This window comes from Chelonoidis abingdonii, chromosome 6 (genome assembly GCF_003597395.2).
Source record: "Chelonoidis abingdonii isolate Lonesome George chromosome 6, CheloAbing_2.0, whole genome shotgun sequence".
Taxonomy (NCBI): Eukaryota; Metazoa; Chordata; order Testudines; family Testudinidae; genus Chelonoidis; species Chelonoidis abingdonii.
Genome location: NC_133774.1, coordinates 84,924,335 through 84,950,518, shown reverse-complemented (window position 1 = coordinate 84,950,518; position 26,184 = coordinate 84,924,335). Strand labels below are relative to the sequence as shown.

The following is a 26,184-nucleotide window of genomic DNA, read 5'->3' as shown; positions in this document are numbered from 1 at the left end:
GCTTGTTTTGTGAGCCGGCGGACTCCGAGGGGGGTACTCTAGGCTCTTCCCCCACAGATGTGGAGTGCCAGCTGGATGTCCTTGGGCATGATGGTGACTCTCTTGGCATGGACGGTGCACAGGTTGGTGTCCTCGAAGACCCCCATGAGATAGGCCTTGCTCGCCTCCTGCAGAGCCATGACAGCAGAGCTCTGGAAGTGCAGACCAGTCTTGAAGTCCTGGGCGATCTCCCACACCAGGGGCTGGAAGGGCAGCTTGTGGATCAGCAGCTTGGTGGATTTCCTGCAGGGCCAAGGTGCTGGGGCGGTAGCAATGGAGCTTCTTCACCCCACCCGTAGTGGGGGCACTTTTCAGGGCAGCCTTAGTGGCAAGCTGCTTGAAGGGCTCTTTGCCACCTGTGGATTCACAAGCTGTCTGCTTGGTATGGGCCATCCTCGCTGCAGCATGCTACCAACCTCTCTCCAGTCCACCAGAAACAGCAGCACTCCCTGCAGCTCCCAGCTGTTTGCCGCTGACTCTCCCCATGGTCACAGTTCCCAGCTTGGCTCTAAGTCCCCCGCACTGCCCCTCTTCAGTTGATGGAAGTGCTCCTTGTAAGGACCACCAACAGAAGTAGGGTAGTGAGGACATTAGCCACCACACTAATTAATAATGTTTTCACCTCTCAGCCACGTGCACCTAGCATAGGTTGACTTAAGATTGTAGTGTAGACATAGCCTAAAGCAAAGTTTCTTGAGTATAAATAAGTGACCCTTCAATATAAACAATTAACGGACTATAGATACTAAATCCACCATCCATTTGGTTTAAAAAAAAAAAATTCTCTTTGATGACAGTTCACTGGAAGAAGATATTTAAGATATGGGGATACAGACAAGAGAAGCTGTGATCTTTCTAAACCTCTCTAATGAATCAAAGTTACCTTACAGCTCAAATGGAAGAATAGTGTTGGGAAATTTAAAACATTTTTAAAAAGAAATTCTAGAGGAGAAATTCTAGAAATGTATTTTATGGAATTCTCTGGCTCTTAGTTAGAAAATGCACATTTATTAAAATACTGAAAATATTACTGATAGAGCCATATCAGAAGATAAAAATGGAATTTCTAATTGGCACAACCCTTTCACGGACACAGTACTACCATAAATGTAAATTATTTTAAAATTATGTACTACTGGGATCTCATGACAACTAGACTAAATTTAGAGGAGAGAAAATCTAATGTGTTGGGGGTGATGCAGGAAATTCTCTACATATTTGGTGGGAATGCCCAAAGGTAGTAAAATTTTAGAAACAAATAGTTATAGAGCTTAAAGAGATTACAGGTCATGACCTCCCTCTTGAGCCACCAATATTACATTTGCATGTTCCAAATGAGAAAGTATATATTTTAGAAAAACAAATTCATGAAACAATTTACTGGTGGCAGCCAGATGTGCAAGTGTTGATTGCTGGAAGAGGAAGGAAGTATCTAGTTTAAAAACGCAGTATGGCAGAATTTGTATTGATCACGGAAAAACTAGCCTAATAGACGTAATACGGAAATAGTATTTCCACGTGCATTACCATTCATCAATTTTTAAAATTTCTTATCAAATAAAGTCAAACTCCTTATTTCATATACTAAACAGTATAGATCGAGAAATTCTAGATATTTGATCCAAGTCCTGATGTGCAGCATTATATTGTCTTATTTCAGACAGTAGAATTATTTGATATTCTGATTTGGATGAATGTTGCTTTATACATTTTGTGGACATATTATTGTATTACTGAAGCATTTTCAGGGGTGGGAGAGTGTTGTAGAAGAAAATGAGGGTCTGCACTGTCTCTCTTTTGTTTGCATATTTCTTTATGGCTGATAATTTTAATGTGTGGATATGCATAGCTCTGATGTGTGCATATGTTGAATTACTAAATTCAATAATATCTTACAGATGCAGATATATATATAAACAGGTGCTGTTCCTATCTTGCTACTAAGTATATACATAATACAAAGGTCTTGGTCTACATTTGCCCCTTTCCTCACATTTCTCATTAACTTAAAACAAGAAAATATTAACCTTAGCCTAAGCTTTTTCTGGAGTTCAATTGTTCCTAAGGTTTTCTCTTCTGGACCTCTCTTTCTCTGTCCCTTGCTCCCTAATCCTCTGAAAAACACTCCAGCCCTTTTCTACACCTGAACTGGGGGTGCTAATGAAACCCATCTGGTCTGGCTGTCAGGTGAGTCAGCAAAATAATTTTCTGAGATTCTCCCCATATAGTAACCTTATTTAAATATCCTAGGTCGTAGTTTATGTTGTGATAGAAATTTATTTTTCTTTAAAATAAAATTTAAGAAGAGAAGATATGTATTTGGCTAGTATAAACAATATTGCTATCTCTATGCAATTTCACTTTTAACTGTTTTTCTTGGGAAATTGCATTAAAAAAATTTACTCTCTTTCACTCTAAGTTACATGGTATTCCAATCACTCTAAACAAAAATGTGATATTATATGATCTTTACAATGTTAAAATAGATTATTATCCTTATAGTTCAGTTTACGATTCAGTTGGACAGTTACGTATGTTGTGTTGAAAAGTTAGTTTGAATTAATTGAGTGTGAAAGCTAACTTGTAGCAGAACCATGACTGAATTTATCTTTTCTTTATACAACAAAGGAAAGTCATTCTAGTTAAATACACAGAAGTATAGAAAAATAATGTTAAGGCATTAGGCTGGCAAAAGTAAGGAAAAATCACTTAAAGAAGCCACTTCATCCTGAAATAATACTTACCAGATGAGCTGCTAATGAACCGCCTAAAACAATTTTAAACTGGACAAGGAGCAGTGACAAAGTTATGGGAGAAAATGTTTAGGCTATAGATATTAGGAGAAGTTTTTAACTGTCAGAGCAATTGGAAGCCAGAAATCTAAGTTCAGTAGGGTTCACAGGTCTCCCCAGGTTTCTCAGTGAGTTTTTTCCAATAGGAGAGAACATCAATTAATATTAAGACCAGTCAGTCATCTAGTCTGACTTCTGGTATATCGCTGGACATGAAATTTCATCCAAATATCTTTGAGGCTTAATATAAAGTTTTAGTTAGACTAAAGCATTTCAGTCCTCAAGGGACTTAACTGTGTGCTATGGGCAGAGAACTGGAGAGGCCCAGTATCACCAATGCCCAAAGCTTGTACGAAGGCAGTGAACTGATTAGATGAGATATGCCCAGACAGGGGCGGCTCTAGCCATTTCGCCACCCCAAGCACGGCGGCACGCCGTGGGGGGCGCTCTGCCGGTCGCCGGTCCCACGGCTCTGGTGGACCTCCTGCAGGCGTGCCTGCGGATGCTCCACCGAAGCCACGGGACCAGCGGACCCTCAGCAGGCACGCCTGTGGGATGTCCACCGGAGCCACCTGCCGCCCTCCCGGGGACCAGCAGAGCGCCCCCCGCAACATGCCGCCCCAAGCACGCGCTTGGCATGCTGGTGCCTGGAGCCGCCCCGTGCCCAGATGATCCCAGCTGGCAAATCATATTCCATATAGCAGAGGAAGGCAAAAAAACCCACAAAACCATGTTGGTGAGAGAGAGAGAAGCTTACACAGAGCTCTTTTTTAGGACCTTAAGACCTTGTTTGTCATCAGTACTTTCATTGGCTAACTGTCTGCTGAGCATCTGTATAACTGATTACAACTGGTAGTATCTTTTCAAAAGCTGGTTTCAGAGAATACAACCTGAATTGCTGATTGGGTAATACCAAATCTAGGAACATGCCAGCCCAAAGGACTTGGTCAGTTGCCCTGCCGCCACTCTAGTGGAATCTCCTGTTGAAACTTTTCCACTTTGTTTAAAATACTTGAATATTCATTGGGGCAAGGATTTGAACCTGACTCTCCCCATTTCCAAGGAGAGTTCCCTAAATACTGGAATATAGATGCTGTCTTTATTCCCTCCCACCTCCAGAATATTTCAGTATTTTGTACAAAGTGGACCTGCTTCAATAAGAGAGCTCTGCTGCAAAATACTCTATAGGCCAGTCAGCTAAGAAGTGGAAGACCTGGATTCAAATACTTCACCAAATCAGGCAGAATGAGGATTTGAACCCAGATCTCCAGAATTTTGGGAAAGTATTCTAATGACTTTGGGGAATGTGTGATGCCACCTCCTCTGGCTGTGTTTTATGCAGGGCTTGATCCAGTAGATGTCGTCTGTGACTCCCACTGAGGCTCAGGCATAAAATAAGCATTGGGCATCAGGATTTAAGCAGCTGTATGCATGCCCATTGGCAGAAATTCAGGCACCACGGGAATTTTGGCACCTACTGGGTTAGGCAGAATCTGAGCATCTAACTATTGAACTAAGGCACCTAAAGTAACATACATCTAAATGCTTTGTGGATCTAGTCCAAGGATTTTAAGGCCTAGAAAGCATATCCATTCAAAAAATTAGGATCCCCTAGCAAACCAAAATAATACAGAAGCAACTCCTTGGCAATGCAGTATGACCTTAGTAATACTGAAGTAGTCACCTATTGTGGTGTTTAGATATGCTTGTAATTATTAGAACTGGGAGCCCTGGCTGTTGGGAGTCTGAAAGGACAGGAAAGAAGGGGAGAGGAGTTGAGGAGGCTGAGTGAGAGTTACAGAGGGTGCAGCAGTTGCAGCTTGCTACAGAACTTTCTATTGTAAAAATACAGTCCTGTTGAAGTTGTTAGTATCCTGCCTGGTTGATACAACACCTACGTGGTAAAAACCTCACATCACATGCAATGCAAAATACGACCATAGCAGGGAAAGAGAATAATATAATGCCTAAAAGGATTCAGAATACTTTACTTTTTGCAGTCTGCATTTAATATAGATTAAGACAAAGGGTAAATTAATGTCCTTTACAGACAGGCATAGTGTAATCTCTCTGTAATAGATATATGCACTGCCTTCCCCTCTAGAACTAGAATACCCAGTATGAGTCAATTGGAATCAATTGCTGCTGGGTTCTACATTAACTGTAGCCACTAGGAAAAAGAGCTGAACCTTGCTGTAGATCACTCAGTTAAAAACAAAGGCAACAAAACAATGGTATGCATAAAGAATGGGATAGAAAATAAATGAAAATATTATAATACCACTATATAAATCAATAGTTCACTCTCATCTGGAATATTATCTATAGGTCTGGGGGTGACCTCATCTCAAAAAAAGATATGAAAGAGAAAGGAGTCTAAACACCATTGGCCAGAATGATTAGTGAAAAGGAAGGATGTCCACACAGAATATGAAAAAGATTGAAACAACTTAGTTTAGAGAGGAGACAAATGTAGTGAATGGTATAGAGAAAGTAAACCAGTTGCACCTGTTCAGCCTTTCCTAATACAAGAACAAGGGGGCACTAATTTCAATTGATAAGGCAATAAATTTAAAAATAAGAGGAAATATTTTTACACAATCTATAACTGACTTGTGGAACTCACTTCCACAACATATCACACCTAAAAGTTTAGTGGTATTCATTTATATGTGGCAGTAGACATTTATATGGATGAGAACCTCCACAGTTATATTGGACAGAATAAAACTTTTTAGAAGAGATAGAAACTCACCTGGTATAAGAAAGAATCTCTCTGTGGGCAGTTATTCCATAACTGTCCACTACAGAGTTTTCTGCACCTTTCTGTGATGTCAGAGACAGGATACTAGGCTAAATGATTCAGAGCATTCAGTGGTTTAATCTGTCAATTCCTAATCTGGGCATTTAACTGACTTTTTAAAGTTTGCAAGAATTACATTGTTCTCTCTTGGCCACTTGTAACAGTTCTAAATAAACTGGGTAAAAAAAAACAGTTTGTACTCACAACACAAAAGTTAAAAGTTTGTTCCCCCCTTCTTGGATTCATAATTTCCAAATTAGCAAGTTATTAGAAACAAAAAAAATTGATAGATATGATCTTATTTACTTTTGTGAAGCTAATGAACAATAAGCTAATTGTATCTGTCCAAACTGTTTAGATTTCATTTCAAAACAGAAACATCATTGAAGAGAACTATTTTCTAGAATGCTTTCTACAACAGAACTAATATTGAGCCAACAGCTCAAAAGGCTTGCACAGAAGTAAATTGGTAAGGGACATTTGACTTCAAACTATTCACAGAGGAAAGAATCATTTAAGTTAAATTGTTATTTGTCCCAAATGACTATGCTGCAGGAGCCTGCAGTATTAGTAACAATAAAAAATAGGATTAACAAACAATGCATCTTCTTTCAGTGTAGCAAAATCCTGTCCTTCCTTTTCTTTGAAGCTTTAACTACTTTGTAGTCACTGGATTAGAAGACTTGAGTGCTTGACTACTTTCCAGACATGCTGAGCCAAATGACAACTTCCTTTACAAAGCAACAGCTCCAGAGAGAATAAACAAGCCTAAATAGCAAGCCATCCTTCACACAGGAAGCCCAGTTACAAGAATATTACAAACTAGATGAAATACCATAAACAGCATTTCTTCCCTGTTAAGAGAAACACCGCACCACGCTTCTATAAACATACTAAGCTGATGCATAACAAAGGTGGTTTGCTTTTTTTGACATGACTGCTGAGCTGACAGACAATGTATGAACTATGAAAAGGGGACTCGGGGGGCGGGGGGGGGGAACAACTTGACTACTGACTGATAAATTGTTTCCAACATGTACAGATACTAAATGCATCTACCTATCATCTTAACTGAATACAACATTTCACTTGATAATAGAGGTTCTGTGAATATATAGTCTGAAAAAGACACTAACAAATCTTTATTTAGAACTCATACAGTTATCAATGGAGTCTCATTGCATATTGCAACAAGACCCTTTCCTTTCTAATTAAATACCAACCAGTATATGTGCACTAAGGCTGTTAGTTTCACAATTAATGAACAAGTGCATTTCCATACAAATGACAATACTCAGTACGATTAACACCTGCCCAAAAGTGCAATGAATTTAAAGAGATCAGCTTTCCTGAAAACAACTGAAAACTCACTAAATAGGATTAATTTACCCAGCCTGTCAATATGCCTTTTTGTCCCCACAAAGTCACATTTCTGTTCTATTTACAGCAGAAGAGAGATTATGGAGAAAAAGCATTTGTGATGGAATTGCTATTAACAAAATCAAGACACTCCGGGGGGAAAAAGTTTCAGTGGAAACTTAATTTACCTTTTGACTCAAAGACAAACTGAACTGCTATACAACTGGCATTGTAATTATAACAAAAAAGATTTGTGTCTTGTATGTGGAAAAAAGCTTGCCGTAGAAATCGTATTTAGTGAAATGTATTGCTAACTGTATTAAGATTCCTCCACTTTCAGAGCTGCATGGGAATTAGCCAAATAATCTGCATTGGATTTAATGGGAAGTCTCTGGCTAAATCTCATTTATTAAAGTCAAGGGGGACAGAAGGGGGTCAGTAGCTAAATCCAGTAAAACTTTAGAAATTCAAGGTTTTTACTACATCTAGTAATATATTTAAAGGCCTTTAGATGTAATCTGCACTATAATAACTTCAATAATACTGTACCCAAAGAAATGTTTTCTCTTCATTAGTAGCATCTGTAATTTTATAAAGTGCAGTATTTGTAAAATCATAACATTTCAATTTTGATTTCTCTCCAAGTAGACATAGTAACAGAAAAAAAAATCTTGCACCAATGGCCTACATCCTAAGTCACATAAATGGTTGCTATAGGGTCATTAAAATGTGCAGGTCTTGCACCTAACATTAAATATAGACCAATTTTTAGAGCTCTGCAAATCTGCGGATATTCGCGGGTATCCGCATCCGCAGATATCCCTGGATCATTTTTGCTAATGGGATGTGGATACAAATTTTGTATAATACGAGTTCTAACCACATACATACTAACATTTTCAGATTAATGTATGATTCAGCTAACCTAGCTATAGGAAAAATAAATAGAGGGGGAAAATTCCCAACATTTTTTAATTGCATTTTTTTAATTCTATTTTTAAGACCATACCACCACAACCAAGTCATATTGCCTACAAAGGCAACTAGAGAAATAAACCTAGTATTGTCAATACAATCTCAGAACAACAACAAAATTAAGATTGTGCATGCAGTTTATATCACTGTACGTGGTTTCCTTAGAATATTTTGTCTTACACTCAGTGCTTTTATCCCCACAAAAAGACATTCCACTACTAACTCCCAGTAGAGACAACTGCTGTTCATGGGAGATGTAGAGAACTGTTTGGCATGTCTTTGTTTTTGCAGTCAATTATGCAGAGCTGTGACACTAGCAAACGCTGTGTGACTACACCCTGCGAATAATACTTAAGGGGTGACCCATCAAAGACATTCGCAAGGGAGGGGGAGGGGAGAGTTCTTCTGCCAGCACATGAAGGGAAGGAGTGAGCTGGGAATGCTAGATAATCAATGAATATGCAGATTTGGGTAACAGGCAGCCAAATGTTTGGAGTATTTTGCTTAGTTACTATGCCATTCAACTGTGATTTCACTGGCAAAGCCATCAAGAGTACAGAAAACATCTCACCAAAATCAAATTAAGCATGTAAGGCAGTTTAAGACTTTGCTTAGAGAGACTCTTTGTTGAAAGGGGAAGGAAGCGCCCTGCGTTGCAGAGAAGGGTAGAGTAAAACTCTTTGGAAATCCTGCGCATGTCCTTCATGTTGGTCCCTAAAAACAGATCCAGCTGTTTTGAGAGATTGGAAGAAAATGGGGGGGGGGGAGGGGAATGGTATCTGGCATTCAAGCTGGAACGACAGCATACACGGAAGGATCGCCATCTCCACAGCCAAGACTCCGGGAAGCTTTTAAAGGCACCCACTGAACATCTGCCACCGGCTAACACCCCGCACCGCTAGGGGCTTGCGCTTGTGAAATTCCTCCCCCGATGTGCACCCAGATTGTGGCTGAAGCTCCCTGCAGGAAAGCCAGGGCAGCAGTGTAGGGCGCTGCAATTTGTTAGCGCTGCCCCAGGCCGTTCAAAGGGAGCAATAAAAGCCTCAACGCGCAACAGGAGCTGACCCACGTCCCTGAGGTGTAACATGCTCCCCTCCTACCTCACCGCCTCCCCCAAAACCCTCCACCTTTCTCGTGCCCCCTCCCTCCATGCTAACGCAGCAAATGGCACGACCGAGGAGCCCAGAGCTGACTAACAGGAAATATAGGCATCTGTCACCTCCCGGGGAGAGGTAAATGGATTACGAACCCAACAAAGGGAAGAAAAACCCTTTCAAACATGCAACTGATTAACAAATCCCCTCCAATCTGCAGCATCACTGTTATTCCGTACAGATATCGTCGGGCTCCTTATGTACGTCAGGGCAGTTAAGTTGACGCCTCTTACAAAGAAATGAAGATTCACTAGTTATCGGCCAAACTATCCCGTCGCAAAGCTGACCCAGGACGGACCGGTTATGAACCTGAAATGCAAATGACGACTCAGTGTCATCTCCTCCCCGGGATCACTGGGCAAAACGCCCCAGGGAAGGGGTTTGGGGAACAAAGTTTATCAGCTGCGGGGGGGGCGTGTCCCGAGAACGGTTTTGAGAGAGATCAAAGAGTGTCGGACTGAAGCCAGGAGCTCCCATCGCCCCTTCCCACTCCACAACCTAAGGGGCAAGGAAAAGTTAAACCTCTCCCTGCTTGCTTCAAGGGGAGGGCCACGCAGCTTAGCTGGCCATGAAACACGCCGTTCATGGATGGAGCTTCTTTTACGGACACTGTAGCGCTTACACCAGAGCAGCTCTCCCGCCCCACACGCTCCCAGAGCTCTCTATAAATCCTGGCGTTGTTGGACCAGGGAGATGCCGGACAAACTGGCAACGTTTCAGCAGCCGCAGCCAGTCCGCCACGGCGCGAGGTCAGATGTTAATAGGACCAGTTTATTCAGCTCTCCAAACAATCGCAATGCTTGGTGAACCGAGTCCGGACGTTTCCTGCTCCCCAGGGCTGCCCCCTCGGCTCTCTGCGGCTCAGCCAGGTACATACAGGAAATGGGACCCTCCAACACACACACAGAAAGAGACTCAATTAAGCCTCCATCAACTCCAAGCACCGCTGCTCCCCCCACCCTCCAAACCACTGCACTCAACCTTAATCCCCACCCCCACCGAGACTCTGGCAACACTCAACAGCCCAAGTAATAACACATTATAGCAGCCCGTCGGAGGGGAGGAACCCCACCCTGAGCTCCCCATCAGGGCCTCTGACTGCAACAAACGTCCCCCGTCCTGTTTTTGCTGCTCCCCCCATCAAAAAAACAAACCAGCGCCATGCGGGGCACCCACTGCTGAAACGCATTAAGAGGCTCAGCTACAGGAGCAGCTGGGGGTGAGGAAGAAGAGACGGTGATGGATCGCGGGAAGGGGAAGCCTCAAAAGCTTTTTCTCAGCAGTCACCCCCCCCCCCCACAAAAATGTAACATCAGGTTTCTATTTGGCCCCCAAAGACAACAACGAACAAACGGGCTCCGCCAGCCCCGGCTCGGAAGGAAGGCGGGGAGGCTTTGCAGAGCTAGTCTTGAACCAAAAACACCTCCCCGCACAAAAAAAGGAGCATCCTTCCTCCGCCCGGGTGTGCAAGGCGGGCAGCCAGCGAAGGACTATGCCCAACCGGCGGGGGGAGCACTCACAGATGAAGTAGCCCCACCCCCCGCCCGGTGAGGGTGTCCCAGAGCCTCTTACCTGCGGCGTAGAGGGGCAGGAGTGAGGACGCCGCCAGCAGGGCGAGCAGGGAGCTCACCGCGCCCCGCCGCTGCGCTGGTGCCCCCCTGGCCGCCCGGGTGCGGACCATGCTGCCCGCGGGGCTCCCTCCGGTTCTGCTTCGCCTGCGAGGGAGGCGGGCGCCCGGCCGCCGTACAAAGAGCCCTTTGTGGTTCAGCCGCTCTGGTCCCCGCGGCGGCTGCTCCCTCGCAGAGGCGACCGGGGCTGGAAGTGGAGGCGCTGCCCGGAGCTCGCTGCGCCCCGTGACAGCCCGGGGCTGGGGGGATTTCACCTCCTCGCTTCAGCGCTGCGCAGCTCGCCTCTGCTCCCGGCTCCTGGCTCCTCCAGCCGCGTCCCAGTGCCCAGCAGGCGGGGACGGGGGCGCCCGGGCTCCAGCCAGCTCTCACTGTAACGGGAAGTCCCGGACTGAGCGAGGAGCGATCCCGGCCGCCTCCTCCGGCATCCCAGCGTCACTGGGGGAAATCTCACCCCGGGGAGGGGGGACGTGCCAAGCCCGCAGCTCGCGCGGCGCGGCGCAGAGGGGAAGGAAAAGCCCTGCGCTTCAGCCCCCTCTGCCGGCAACACAGCAAACGCCGGGAGCGGGGAGGAGAGCGGGACTTCAGCGGCTTGAGGAGGCCCCTCGGGAGGGGTTTCTCCTGCTCAGTTCAGGGGCAGCTGGTTCAGGTGCAGGCCGGTCTCTGCCGTGAACTGGCAGGAGTCTGCGTTTGGCAATTCACTCCTGTTTTCAGGTGACAAAACAGTCGCTTGCAGAGGACCAAGTACATTTAGGCCGTGCAACAAGCGAGTCCCCCAGGGAAAAGCTCTAGTATTCAAGATACCAAAAAAGCGTCCGAAAAGGAAAACGTGAAGGGAGAAACAATACACCGCTTGATGGGACTTGCCTCCCTTTCCTCAGCAGCAGAGAAAGCAGCTTTTTCACTTCCATGCAGTGTCGAGTGATCACAAACCACTACTCTTTCCAAGGAAACGTCCAGCCTCATTAGCATTGTAACACACACGATAAGATGAGAGTACCCAGCGAATGTGATCCTGCCTTGAGAGCACAGTGGAACTCTTTACTTGTAATGTTAAAAGTAAATCGTCTAATTTTACCCATTAAGGGAAGAAAACGATTTGTTCCCTTAAAGCTGCAAGGCACTTAAACCGTAATTTATTACAGTTAGTACTAAATATTTTGAGCACCATTTAAACTATATAGTTATTTGCTTTCTCAAATTTCTTTTTTTTTACACATACAAAGAATGTGAAGAAATCATTCCCTAACGCTAATGCAGAAAACAGAGAAGGGACTTGTTCATTCCATGATATGACATAAAATCTAGAGGTCTGGTATATTATTTGCAGCTGAAATAGTATTTATAGATATGTATTTGATTTGTTGGAATAAATAAAGTGATAGTGAAATCTCATCAAATAATTGAGGCTATAGATATAAGATCTTACAAATATTATTCTTTGTTATAGGTATTGTGTGTAAAGGCCTGATGCTGATTAGTGCTGAGCACACACACAACTCTCATTGATTTCAACACCCCTCAGAATCAGGCCCTGACTGTACATTGCTTTCAACAAATACTATTTTGCCCAAAATTTTCTACTTACCATAAACAAAGACAAACACAGCAACGTAGTCCTTTATGTCTTTGTGGCCAGTTTCTTTCCTCTTTAAGTTTTCCAGTCCCAAGCTGAAAATTTCTGTGGCACCTCATCATGAAAAAGGAATGAGACTGGAATAGTCATAATTTCCTCTCTGATCACTACTTTGTTAATGCTAACTAACACCAGATCATCATTAGGCAGAGAGGCCTTGATTTAGGAAGCAATTAGGCACTTTTCTGAACAGGGATGCTTTCTTGATTTGGAGCCAGTAATGCCAGGACTACATTGAATCTCCTTCCACCTCCAGCCATCCTCAGGAAACTTTTACCACCAAAAGGCAACTTACTCAGCCAGTATGCCTGAGACACAGTTTAAGGGGCCCCATCAGATGAAAAAATCATTCTTGAGATTTTCAAAGTCATGTAGGGATTTATGTAACTTCCATTAATTTTAAAGGAAGCTATGTATCCAGCAGTGTTTTCCCCAGGAATTGAAATTGGGGGGGAATCACGTTCGATGAGGGGTGAGACTGTGAGGGTGAAGGTGGGTTGTATGCCACCATAGTAAAAACTGAAAACTGTTTCATGGCCATTTTATTAGATTTAACTCATGTTTTGAAATCACCACAAATTGAAGTTGGGTACTCAACCCTTCTGTGAAGCATGACATCTACATCCTTCTTGGTTTCTTGTTATAATTTTGCACAACTCTGTTAATGAACTTCTTGAATGCAATGCGTTCATCTCTGGTGGCTTTTCATGTGTCCAGTACTTCCATTCCTTCAACTGATACGCTCATTAGTTCGTTCACATGATCAGGCAGAAGGCAACTTCTTTCAGAACAGACAATTCTATTCAATAATGAAAAAGAACACTCAACTGTAGCTGTTGTGACTGGGAGTAACAAGTGATGAATTCCTACATCTTTCATCCCAGGAAACATAGCATAAAGATTGGGTCGAGCCAATAGTGGTGATAAAAAAAGAAGTTGAAATCAAATCTTCATTCACTTGTTGTACGATATTCCACTTTTTATTCAAATTTTCTATCCTGTCCTGAGCACAAGGCAGCCCCATTTCTGGTAGCACCTCACTTCACTCAGCTGTCAGTGTTTTATAGGACACAGATCTGCAAAAGCTACATAGAGGTTGAGTAGAATCTAGAAGTCGCTGTTGTAGATTTTTAACAATAAAGTCTGTGTACTTTTTCAGTTGTCTTAAACACTTCTGTCCTCTTCACTTAAGGATTCAGTATAAATGCCTTCATTAGTCAGCTTCTGGACTGAAGTCTTTGTTTCTTCCACTACTTTTTCAATGTATATTTCTCTGATTGATCCAAATATAGCTTCTGTTGCTGGACAAAGAACTACTACTGTTGTAGCAGATGCCTGGATGGCATTGTTTAATGACCCAAGTGGTTTCAACAGTAGATTTACAAGAGCGAGAGAATGGCAATAGTCTTCTCTGAACATAGTAGCAAAAGTAATCCACCAGCCTTATTGCTTAGGTCCATTCCTTCTTGGTAGATACTTTCCAAAGCCAGTAATAATGGCTGGAGTAATTTTAAGACAACAGCCAAGGATCGCACATGAGAAAGCCAGAGGGTTTTCCCAGGTTGGACTAATTTGAACTTCAGTTCCAGTGTATCTTCTATATTTTCCAAGATATTCTGTCTTTTTGGACTCTTGCTGAAAAAAGAATATAATGAAGACATTACATTTATAGCTTTTAAAACATCTTTTGAAGAGTCTGCAGCTTGTACTAGTGCTAGTTGGAGTGGATGAGTTCTGCATTGTGTATAGGAGAGATTAGAGTTACACTTTTCTCTGAGCAAAGCTTGTACTCCACCATTAAGTTTGCAGCTCCATCAAATGCACAAGCAGCCATCTATCTGAGGCCCAGCTGACAAGCATTTAACTCTTCTAAGATGTCTGTTGTCACAGATGCAGCCTATGTGTCTTGAAGATCTAGAAATGCATCTACTAGCTTACCGCTGACATCAGGATAACATACACAATGACTTAATACTTGCTTATTTGAATGTGGTGAGAGAGATCTTCACTTTTTCAAATGTTGAGTCTTTCACTGTTGCACTATATGCTTCTAGGCAGTCAGCTGAGTTTCTTGCAGAAAGATAGTGAGCATTTGCTAGTCTTTTTCAGAACCAGTGTTCAACTTCAGGATGAACACATGACAATGCACTTAACATTAGCCTCCAGTTTGGAGTGTGTGGTATCTCTTGCTCAAATAGAAAGTATGATGCCACACCCATGTTTGTTGGCATGTCTCTTGAGGTTCCACCCAGCTCACAGTGATTTCAGCTGAGTTCTCAGTGAGGGAAACCTTGCTGTTAGTGCAGACTGGGCCCTGTCTTCCACTTAGACCTGATCATCAGTGATTTCAGCTGTAGTGGTTACTTAACAAAACAAAAGACTATCTATGGAGCCTAATCAGCTCTGTCTTTAAACAGTGGAGGGGGGCAGGTCAAATAGTACTTGTGACTCAGGCAGACCATCAAGCAAAACACCTGTCCCCACCCTCTCTCTTGATGCCCTCAGTCAGCACAGGCACAGGCTAAGTATAGTTCTATTGCCCTTTACTCATGCAATAAGAATAACAACATTTCATTCCCCTCCACACACACATTCAAGTAATTTGTAACCCAACCCCCGCCAAAATCTATCATTTGGGCAACACAGCTCTGTTTGCTGGATACCTAGGTAGATTAGGTGTGAATGTAAATACAATCTGAAGCCTTTCCCCCCAGCTCATCACTAGCTGACAGGGAGAGCTCATTTAGACTTTGTTTACAAATCATAATTTGCCCAACGTCACCAACTGACATCTGACATAGTCATAAAAACAAAAGCTGTATAAGGAAACTAGTCTATGTTCATACTTTTCAAATACACGTATTTGATCATACAATTTATATGCTTTTAAAGTATGTGTTAATGTTTCAATTTCATTTCACATTTCCAACCAATCACTAAATTGGCAACACTGCACGTAACTAAGTCACAAAACTGGGGGTGGGGGTGTTGGGAAAATTCAGGGGAGTGTATTTGGGGGGAAGGGAAAGCCCTGGTATCCAGATTCTCTAGCCTGCTCTGAAAATACATATTCATTATAATAATTCTTATTTTAAAGGAATTATTATTACTAACAACAACTCTGATTAAATTAAAATGTTAAAAATCAAATTTATTGTCAACATTTTATGTTAAATGTTGTCAGGCCACACAGCTTGGACAAGAAAAATAACTAGATTGGTCTATTTCACTTTCTGATTAGTAAATGTCACAATTTTTAAGTACTAGCACACATCCACTGCTGTGTTTAGGATTCCATCACAACATTCCAACCTATATCTACTGACTATAAGGACAAGAATAAGACTTTACCACTTTTTTGCTCATGTTTGTACTGTAGAGCTCATATAGTCATGAAAGAATAAGGTAGGCTTGATTATTCTTTATTATGTTATGTCTTTAACAAAACTGTCCACTACCTTCCATTGTAAAACTATTTTTCCATGCATAAATAAGTAATTAAAAATAGTTGAAGTAACTATCCTTTCAGTTACTTAAAAGAAAAAGCTAGTAAGAGAACACTGTAGTTGTCTCAAAAATAAAAGGATTCTAAAATATGGAAATATGCAGTGAGCATTATCCAAGCAATCTTAACTCTTTTCCTGTCCCCTTGCAGATCTCACACGAAATCCGTCTTGCTTATAACATGGAGACAGATTCTGAAGCCTATCAAGTCACTCTGGTGTAAATTAGATCAGAATCTGGTCTAAAGACTGTTAGACAAAACAATGTAGAAAAATTTCCTAACTGCATCCTAGCAGAGAGTTCTTTTCCCAGAACCTCCTCCCATGGGTTTTACTGCAGGAGAAGTTGATTTTTCCACACACATACCAATCTCCTTCCTGGGCCCCTTACACTTTACAGAATTAGATGCAGTGACTGTTATGTAGACAGCAGTTATGGATAATATATTTACTGAATTTATCAATTAATTCATCAAGGAACAGTCAACACCGAGAATGAACTCTCTCTAAAGAAAATTGCACCAGTTTAACTAAAAATTGTATTTTAAACTGATTTTGTTAAACCAGTACAAAAGGCTGTGTGGACAGTCTTATTTCAGTTTAAACCAGGATTATTTTGGTTTTATTTAATCTTTAAATTGATTAAGATTCAGTTTAAACTAAGTCACTCTAAGAGTATCTACATAGGAATTTGCCCTGGTTTAACTAAATCATTTTTAAACCCAATTTAAGGTAAACCAGTCAACTGAAGGCCTATAAAACCTAAATCCTCCTATATTTTATGCTTATGTAGTTTAGCTTTCTTTGTTATATACACTATGAAGGAGAAAATCCAAATGTGTTTACTTTCATGTATAACTGCTTTTCATTTTGCATGTCCCCATAATAAATAAAATAATAACATAAATAAACAATACTTTGCCTTTATTCAGTGCCTTTCATCTGCGGATCTCAAAGCACCTTGCAAGTTAATTAGGATATGGGCCTGAAACAAGCTCCTGTGTCCAAATAACTCTGAATTTAGCGATTGATCAGATTCTGATGGAAACCTAAATGAAATATCATTATTCCCATCTCACACAAGAAACAAGCACAGGGAAACTTGACCAATTAATGCAACAAGCATTTGGGTCTCATTCAAAGACAGGGTTTCATAATATTCCACTTACGAGCATGCTGCATGCTCAGGGAGAATCAGTTGGCAGAGCCTAAGCATAAGAAACCACAGTATAAATTCCTTCTCTGTATAGCAAGAAATATGTGCAGCAAGCACAAAATGGTGGACAATTGTACATTTTTTCTGGGTTTGCTCACCCTACTGATTTAAAGTATTAGAGAGTTCACTTGTGTTCTTTAGCATACGGTCCAAAACTGTTCTCTTGCTATTTAATGAAAAAAGATCTGTGCATGGATTTATTTGCATGACCAAATGGTTTGAAAATGTGCCTGATAGGAGCAGTTTAAAGCAGTAGGTGGAGCTAGTTGGTGATATTTATTTGAGAATCTGATAAAAAAATTGAACAGATTCATTTTACCATTTGACTTCTACGTCCTATATTAACTATGTTTTAAGGAGGCTTATGAGCTCTGGTGTGGCTCGGGCTTCAGTTCATAAAGTTTCAATGATCCCATAATCACTTCCAAAATCCAGAGAAAATCTAATTCATGCACTAAATCTACTACATAAATCAACGCCTGGTTAGGGGCCCGATATTTATGCTCATGTAATTAGGCCCACTGAAGGCAATGAGACTACTTGCACAGGAAAAGACTGCTTCTGTGCCTCAGGCTTGGTGAATCAACCCCTAGCTCTTCTTTTGTAGTTTTCATTAAACAGTTGGCAAGTACCTGCCACATAATTCAACTAAATCAATGAAGTTTCACTAGAGATGAATTTGGCCCCTCATTCCTAAACACAACCTGTCCCCACCCCGACTAAGCATGTCTGACTTCCAAAATAAAAGTTGTATAAAGCTTTAAAAATATACAGGCAGTATTATGTACTAATATATTTTAAACATATGCCACATACGAAAACAAAACTTTAGTTTTATGTTAAAAGTGTTCAGAAGACTCTACTAGTGGTAGTAAAATTCAGAGAGATGTGAATTTCTTACTGCATTGGAAATGGAAATATTTTTAACTTTACAAACTTCATTCTAACAAACTGGGTGAAATTCTTCCCTGTGCAGAGTCAGCTCAAGGTCTAGGTACCAGTTAAGCGCCACTTAAGCCCTCAGCATAGGACTTGAGTGCTATATAGGCCTTGTGAATTTCATCCACTATGAACTATGCTCTATGTAATGTCCCTATTATTCAGAGCCAATTTGCAGGTGTCCCACATTTTTTAAAGAGACACAGAAATAACAGTTCTCCATAGCAACCAAAATATGAGACTGGAAAAATTATGTTAATTAGAAAGCATTTTTCTTACATAATAGTGATATGTATATATATAAACTACATATTTTATATAGGATTACACAGATTGTACATTAGATATTACACACACACACACACTTGCACTAATTAGTAAGCTAGCACAAAAGAAATAATGAAAAAATATGGCAGGAATCTCTCACCCTCTCTCTCTTCCGCCCTCTCGTTCAAGCGCACACACAGGGCAACTGTCCCCATGTTTCTTTCACCAATGTAAATATACCACATTGATCACAGATGTTGGTCAGTCTCATGCAGCCAAAATGCTAACAAGCATTCATGTCATTATAAGTGATATATTTAAAAGTGAACACATGATATGTCTGGCATTTCCCCTTCCTAAAAAATAAAATAAAACAAATACAATTATTTATTATTTTTTAAAGTACACTCCAGAAATGTTCAAAGAGACATAGCTGACCCCCATAATCCGTAGGTGATCTGGATTATGAATCTCTGAGTAGTATATTGCCATCTGAACCCTCTGACACTCATAAAACCAGAAAAATTGAAAAAGGGGGAAAAGCTTCATTCCATCCCCTCAGTGTCAGTTATTACTACAAACAATACAAACAAAGAATTCTTTGCTGATGCTCAAAACTGAACACAGTGTAAGATCAAGCTTCTTTAATAAGGGCAAATAAAAATTTGAAGTGCTCTAACCTGGAAAAAAAATTCCATTTAGGGCCAAAGTCATCCCTGGTACTCCTGAGATTTCACTGAAGAATGAATTTGTCTATTTTAATCTTCCTCCCCCCAAATACAAATAACTAAGATACTCTTTTTAATATGATTCCCACTATCACTAGTTGTTGATTGTACTAAAAGACTCCTACCAATCTTAGATACTTCCATGGCCCCCATTACCATAGTATCTCCATCTTTAGTGTATTTATTCTCATACCAACCCTGTGATGTAGGGGAGTGCTCTTTATCCCCATTTTTCAGATGACAAACTGAGGCACAGAAAGGCTAAGTGACTTGCCCAAGGTTCTACAGGAAGGATATGGCAGAGCAAGAACTTGCATCCTGAGTCCTAGGCAGGGCCAGCTCCAGGCCCCAGCGCACCAAGCGCGTGCTTGGGACGGCATGCTGCGGGGGGCGCTCTGCCGGTTGTTGAGAGGGCGGCAGGCAGCTCCAGTGGACCTCCCGCAGGCATGCCTATGGAGGGTCCGCTGGTCCTGCGGCTCCAGTGGAGCATCCACAGGCACACCTGCGGGAGGTCCAGCAGAGCCGCGGGACCAATGGACCCTCCGCAGGGACGACTGTGGGAGGTCCACCGGAGCCGCGGGACTGGCGAGTGGCAGAGTGCCCCCCGTGGTGTGCTGCCGTGCTGAGGCGGTGAAATGGCTAGAGCTGGCCCTGGTCCTAGGCTAGTGCCCTAATGATTGGATCGTCTTGTTTCTCTCACAAAGAAAACTGAAATATAAAAATAACTTTTGTTGTTCCTAATTTAGGTGGGTACAGGGTCAGGACTGTTAGAGATTTAGTTACCATGGAATGATATACAAAAGCGATGGTAAAACTAACTAGAATTGTATTGACTAATGCACAGGAGCTCTACAACTTAACGATCACACACAAGCAGATTTTCAAAGGAGCTCAAGGCCAAATTTTAAGTGCTCAGCACCCACAATTAGAGCCAGAGTTTCAAAGGAACCTTCCCCATTGCAGGGTGTCAGAACCTAGGCTCCAGATGGAGCCTGAACCTCTACATAGCAATTTTATAGTCCCGCAAGTCAGCTGATCTGGGCCAGCCAGAGGTGTTTTATTGCAGTGTTGACCTACTCTTATTTTGGTGCCTAAATGGGACCTGAGCTCTTTTCAAAGTCTGACATCAGTTGAGGATGATGGGCACTTTTGAAAATCTGTTCCTCTGTGACTTCGAACCACACGAAACAGCAATAAGGAGTCAGCGACAGGTCTCCGTCCCAGGAGTCAGCGACAGGTCTCCAGATGACAGACCTAACATGACCAGTCTTGTAAAGGTGTATCAAAGTAGGCCACAGATTTGGAAAAAATAGCTTGTGGTATCCAGCTAACTGACATTCCCAAAAAGTTTTACAAGTGGCAAAGTGCAGGAGAAAATAAAAGAAAAAACAAGAATTGCAACCTAATATTGATCATGCCACAGAAAACAAGTTTGTAGTAACTTTTAATGGGTGTGGTAGCCTGCAAGTGATCAGAACATGTGACAAGCCCAGTCAAACAAAGAGAAGTTCAATATGTTAGTCAGAGATCAGCTGGATGGTAAAGCGGAATTTCCCCTGCTCCTTCGGGCACACATGGTATGCACACATAAGACAGCAAAAGCAACATGGATAAACATCAAAGAAGACACAGAAGACATAGCAATGGGAACATCCACACAAACTAAAGCTGGCCATAGTTGCTGTTTTCTGTGGCAATTAAGTGCTGTTGGATTTGAGTCTATTTTCTGATAGACTTTTTCTTGGGTTTTGTGATGTTTTTGAGGAAGCCGTGCCACGTTTTCTTCTTCTCTCATCTCATTCCACCCACTTTTATCTAGCCTACAGCTTCCTCTACTCCTACTATTTATTGTTCGCACTTGAATTTTAGTTAAACAGTCCTCTGAAATTGACGAGAATAGGTATATGTGCAGAAATAAAGATGACTAATCTTTTTTTCACTGTCCAAGGAGAAATGCAAAAAGTACACAAACAGCATCAGTAATGAAAATAACTTGTGCAGCTGGTTACCCCCACTGACATCAATGGCATTAGGACTTCACTTAAAAGTAAATGGAAGTTGAGTGACAAACTCCCATTTGTGCCTTTGAAAATCTCCCCTCTGAAGTGCTATATCTAACAGGTTTTTTTAAATAAATAAATATATTTTATATGTTTTGGAAATGTTAAACTTTTTACTGTATGTGGATCTGCTGGCTACTGGTTCTCCTCTTGCAGTTTTACCTATAGCATATTATTTTGTCCATTTTCATCTTTTGTCTTACTATATTACTTTCCCCTTGTCTATGAACAATGCAATCCACATAAGCATGACACAGAAAGAATAGATGTGAGAGGAAACCATAAATTTCAGTTCACTTAAAGATACACTCTGTCTTTGTTCTTGTTTCCCTTCCCAACTGTGGTGCCAGAACAATCTGAACAGCTATTTTAAATTACTTTGTACAGAGACTAAGGTGAAAGAGCAACTGCAGACAAAAGCAGTCAGCTGTATGCCTGCTGATATGCCATTGATTTTAATGGAATTACACCAGCAATTAATTTAGTCCCAAATATCTAAATGTTATCATTTCTTGCATATTAAATTTATGCAGTTAGTAAACATACAGTTCTGTTCCAAGATCTCCCTTCTCTAAGGATACCTCTGCCACTCACATTCCCTTCTGTTGCTCCTTTTACAACTTTGCCCCTTTCATTCACAAAGCGGCAAGACCAGAGACAAGCAGCAGTTACAGAAATGATGTGTATTGTCCATCAGGGCTAAATTGTGACTTCACAATCTGCCCTGAGTAAGGGAAGGCAAGGGCTGCTTTATCCGAGCAGATCAGACAATAAATTGTCACTCAGAGTCACAAACTATCCCCTGCTGCCTCCTTTCTCTGCAAGGGGCTGGGCAAGAGTGGAAGAGAAGTATATTACTTCACCCCTTTTTGTGGAGCAGCTTATTCTTCCCTGACACCTGACCAGCTACTTTGGTGGGCAAGTGTGTGTGGTGTGGGGGCAAAGTTAGGGCTCCTGTCACTCTATTCCCCTTTGCATCCTCTCTTTGCTCACAGGTGGGACTATTGGGCAAGTTGCTCCTGTTCTCCCATTACAACAAGAATCACAATCTGAGCAAGACCAAGCAGGAGAGGAAACCTGGCCTTATCCCTTTACCAGGGCCGGTGCAAGGAAGTTTCACTCCCTAGGCGAAACTTCCACCTTGCGCCACCCCCCCAGCTAACCCTGCCCCCAGCTCCCCCATGGCAGCTAACCCCACCCCGGGGAGCCCCCCCTTGCAGCAGCTACTCCCCTTTGAAAGCCCTCCCTCCACGGCAGCAAACCCAGTCCAGGGAGCCCCCCACCCCCGCAGAAGCTAACACCGCCCCCCTCCATGGCAGCTAACCCTGCCTTCCGTGGCAGCTAACCCCACCTGGGGAGCCCCCCTACAGAAGTTAACTCTGCCCCCTTCCACGGCAGCTAACATTGCCCAAGAAGCCCCCGCTGTGGCAGCTAACCTCACCTGGGGAGCCCACCCCAGCTATCCTCCGCTGAGCACACTGGCGCTGCTCTAATTCTCCTCCCATCCCAGGCTTGCGGCACCGATTGGAGGAGACTTAGAGTGGGGGTTGTGTGCTCAGCAAAGGAGGCAGAGTGGAGGTGATCTGGGGCAGGGAGCAATTCCCCTTTCTCCCCCCTCTTCCCCCCTGTCATAAACAGATAGTTAAGGGTTAATGTTTCTTTCACCTGTAAAGGGTTAACAAAGGGAACCAAACACCTGACCAGAGGACCAATCAGGAAACCGGATTTTTCAAAGCTCAGGGAGGAATAGTTTTGGGTCTGTCTTTTCGTGTGTCTCCGGCTATGAGAGGGAATCTTCTATCTTTGGTTTCCTAGTTGTAAGTACAGGTATAAGACCAATATAAGTTTTTTTATATTGTTTTTGTATTTACATGTGTGTAGTTGCTGGGATGTTTAAATTGTATTTCTTTTTGATAAGGTTGTCATTCATTTTTTTTTTAAGCATTTGACCCTGTATTCAACCTTATACAGAGACTATGTTTATGTGTTTTTCTTTCTTTTTTATATAAAGCTTTCTTTTTAAGGACCCCGTTTAAGTTCTCTGGGTAGGCTAAGGAACGAAGGGAAGGGAAATTCTTTTGGTTAGATTTTACGTGAGGGTGCATTCTGTGCAGCCTCAGGGAAGAAAGGGCAGGGGGAGGTGATTGTCCTCTCTGTTTTGAAAGTCAAGGGTTTAAGTACAGTATCATCCAGGATAACCAGGGAGGGAAGCCAGGGAGAGGTAAAGAGGAGACAAGTGGGAGGAGGTTGTTTTCCCTTTGGTGTGAGACTCAGGGCCTCTGAGTCTTGGGGTCCCCCAGAGAAGGTTTTGGGAGACCAGAGGGAGCCAATCCCTGGAATCCTTGGCTGGTGGCAGCGATATCTGATCTAAGCTGGTAATTAAGCTTAGAGGGTTCATGCTAGCTTCTCATTTTATGAACGCTAAGGTTCAAATCTGAGTAGGAAGCTACGACACCCCCGTTACTGCGGGAGGTTCTCCCTGTGCCCTTCCCTCCCCGCCCCAGCTCACCTCCACTCCACCTCCTCACTTGAGTGGGTTTTTAGGCTCCCTAGGCGGCCGCCCAGTTTGCCTAAATGGTTGCACTGGCCCTGCCCTTTACTCCTTTTGCGATTGAGTAAAAACTCTGACAATTAAACCTTCAGTAGTTCTAGTTGCTGCTGGTGAGACCCAAGTTAATGTTGTAAAAATGTTTCCATTGTAATCCTCTTGTCACAGAGTCACTGGGTGATGCTCTGGAACTACTCCATACGAAGCAAGTCAGGACTCTGGGGGAATATGCCTCCTCTCTCTGAGCATACTGTCTCCAGGGCAAGAAGCTTACACAGCTTCAACCTTCCTGGATCTGACCTTAGAGCATTCAGCATCCCCTTCCACACCGTGCACTTTCAGCAGCAAGTCTGCCTGGATGGAGCTCCTGGGGAAGCCAGAAGTCCCTGTACCTCAGATCCACAGTCAGACGTGACTCTCAGCCAGCCAGTAAAACAGAAGATTTATTATTCGACAGGAATACAGCGTAGAACAGAACTTGTTAGCACAGAAATCAGTGACTTTCAGCCAAGTCCATCTTGGGGAGTCCTGGGCCAGAAGCCCTGCACTCCCCCTCCTCCAGTCCCCTCAAGCAAACTGCCAGCTTCCAGCAACCCGACCTCAGACACCCCTGTTGTTCCTCCTTCTTCTCTTTGTCTCCCTTCCTGGGCAAAGAGTCACCTGGTCATCACCTGGTTGCATCCTCTTCCTGGGTCTCAGGTTACAAAAGGCAGCGGTTATAGCATTCGTGCAGGTAGCTGGAGCAGCCTCACTTGCTCCAGAGGTCTGAGCCAAAGTCACACACCCCTATTCCCACCACCGAGGTATTGGTGCAGCACACAGGGAAACTGAGGCACACACAATATTCATGCAAAACAATAAAACTTACATAGGCTCACATACAACATAACACGAGAAAATCCCCACTTTGTCACACCTCCTTTTCCACATGTTCATATCTTTCCTGAACTTTCACCTTCTGGGTTGACTTTTTTAATGCTTGGTCACAGTCTGAACATGATTTTTATATGTCTGGGAAGCAAGATATCATCATCTGTATTTGAGTAATAAGTGAATGGAGGAGCAAAAATCATTTTTCCATCAGAAAATAGATTTATATGCAGATGAGATAATATTATTTTAATCTGTACCTAATATTTCCCTAAAATTAGTATCTAAAGAAATCATCACTTTGGGAAAGCATCTTGATTTTAAGTAAATTACGCAAAATCTAGCTATAAATTTACCAGACTCTGATAATTCTCCCAGAAAACTGTAGTCTAATGAGACAGGTTGATCTGCTCCTCTAAGAGGAAAGGTACCTAGTGGTCAGCTCATAACTTTAAGATGATAAGGAGTATGGCCTCTTTAAGAGTCTGGAGTGAGCTGATGTACAAAGGCTGAGGGTATAGGGGGAGAGATGAATGGTCCTGGGAATAAGTAGTGGTTGGAAGGAATCCTGCTTCTGTATCTTTAAGGGCCTGGGAATAGGAACTTTGCAGAGTGAGTAGGGCAAGGTTCCCTTCTCCCAACCAATTGGGATGAGCTTTGGGAAGGGGACCAGCATATACTCTTTTTCTTCCCTCATAGCAAGACAGACACCATCTAGAGAAGGTTTCAAGCTGGAGAATGAATTGGAAAAAGGGGCTCAGCTGACGGTGAAGCTGGTTAAAACTTTGCAGCTGGCCTGTGGTGGGGGAAACTCCTGACTTACGGAGGAAAATTACAAGGACAGTTTGGATAGCCCAGTGTGCGCCAGAGAAGTTGAGGAAACACCAAGAGCAGAGACTCTCAGTAGTAACTGACAGTGAGTAATCATCCAGGAAACAAGGACCTTGGAGGAGATGATTAGAGGATTGAACCAGAGGAACAGCCAGGGACACATTAAAGGGTTGTGGGGAGATAGCACCAATGACTTTATACAGGGTCCTGGCCCGGAACCAGAGAATGGGTGGCTTCCCCTACCAAACCCAACAAGAGAATTTTCTTAAGGCCTTGAACAAGTGGGCCACACATAAAGGGAACAGGGACTACATGCCTCTCAGCTAGGGCTACAGGTCTCCTAAATCACTGAACTCTTTAGTACCCTAAAAGAGGAAAGGACTATCAATAACAGAGCCATAGGGCTAAGTTCAGGACAAAAGCCTAATAATAAGTGAGATAGATGGCGAGGGGTCCATCAGAGGATGTAAAATGAGGAAGACTTCCTGTGGTGCTTGGTTTTGCTGCAAGCAGGCACCCAAGCCAGAAGCCAGCCAGTTAATGGGTACAAATGAGCAACAAATTCTATAAGATATCTAGGAATTCAAATATCAAACAACCTAGAAAAGCTCTATGATTTAAATGTCAAACCACTCCATCATCAATTGAAAACAGATCTGGAGTGTTGGGGGAAGTATGTAATTTCTTGGTTGGGAATAATAGCCACAGTCAAAATGAACACTTTGCCAAGAACATTTTTCTTGTTTCAAAATCTTTCTGTAATCACCCCAGATAATCCTCCAACAGGAATACAGAGGATGTTGTTAGAATTTATATGGAATTAGAAAAGACTGAGTGAG

At 42.6% G+C, this 26,184-nt stretch overlaps 1 protein-coding gene and 1 pseudogene across 1 annotated transcript in view; both read right to left on the bottom strand.

Annotated features, from left to right (window-relative positions):
• Positions 1-11,163, bottom strand: part of ROR2 (receptor tyrosine kinase like orphan receptor 2) — a 217,931-nt gene extending 206,768 nt beyond the window's left edge. Inside the window, exon 1 of the mRNA XM_032786541.2 lies at positions 10,695-11,163. Coding sequence (XP_032642432.1) covers positions 10,695-10,803 — 109 coding nt within the window. The 5' untranslated portion in view covers positions 10,804-11,163. The remainder of the gene's footprint in view (positions 1-10,694) is intronic.
• On the bottom strand, positions 39-510 carry LOC116828378 (histone H3-like; annotated as a pseudogene).
• Positions 11,164-26,184: the final 15,021 nt, after the last annotated feature.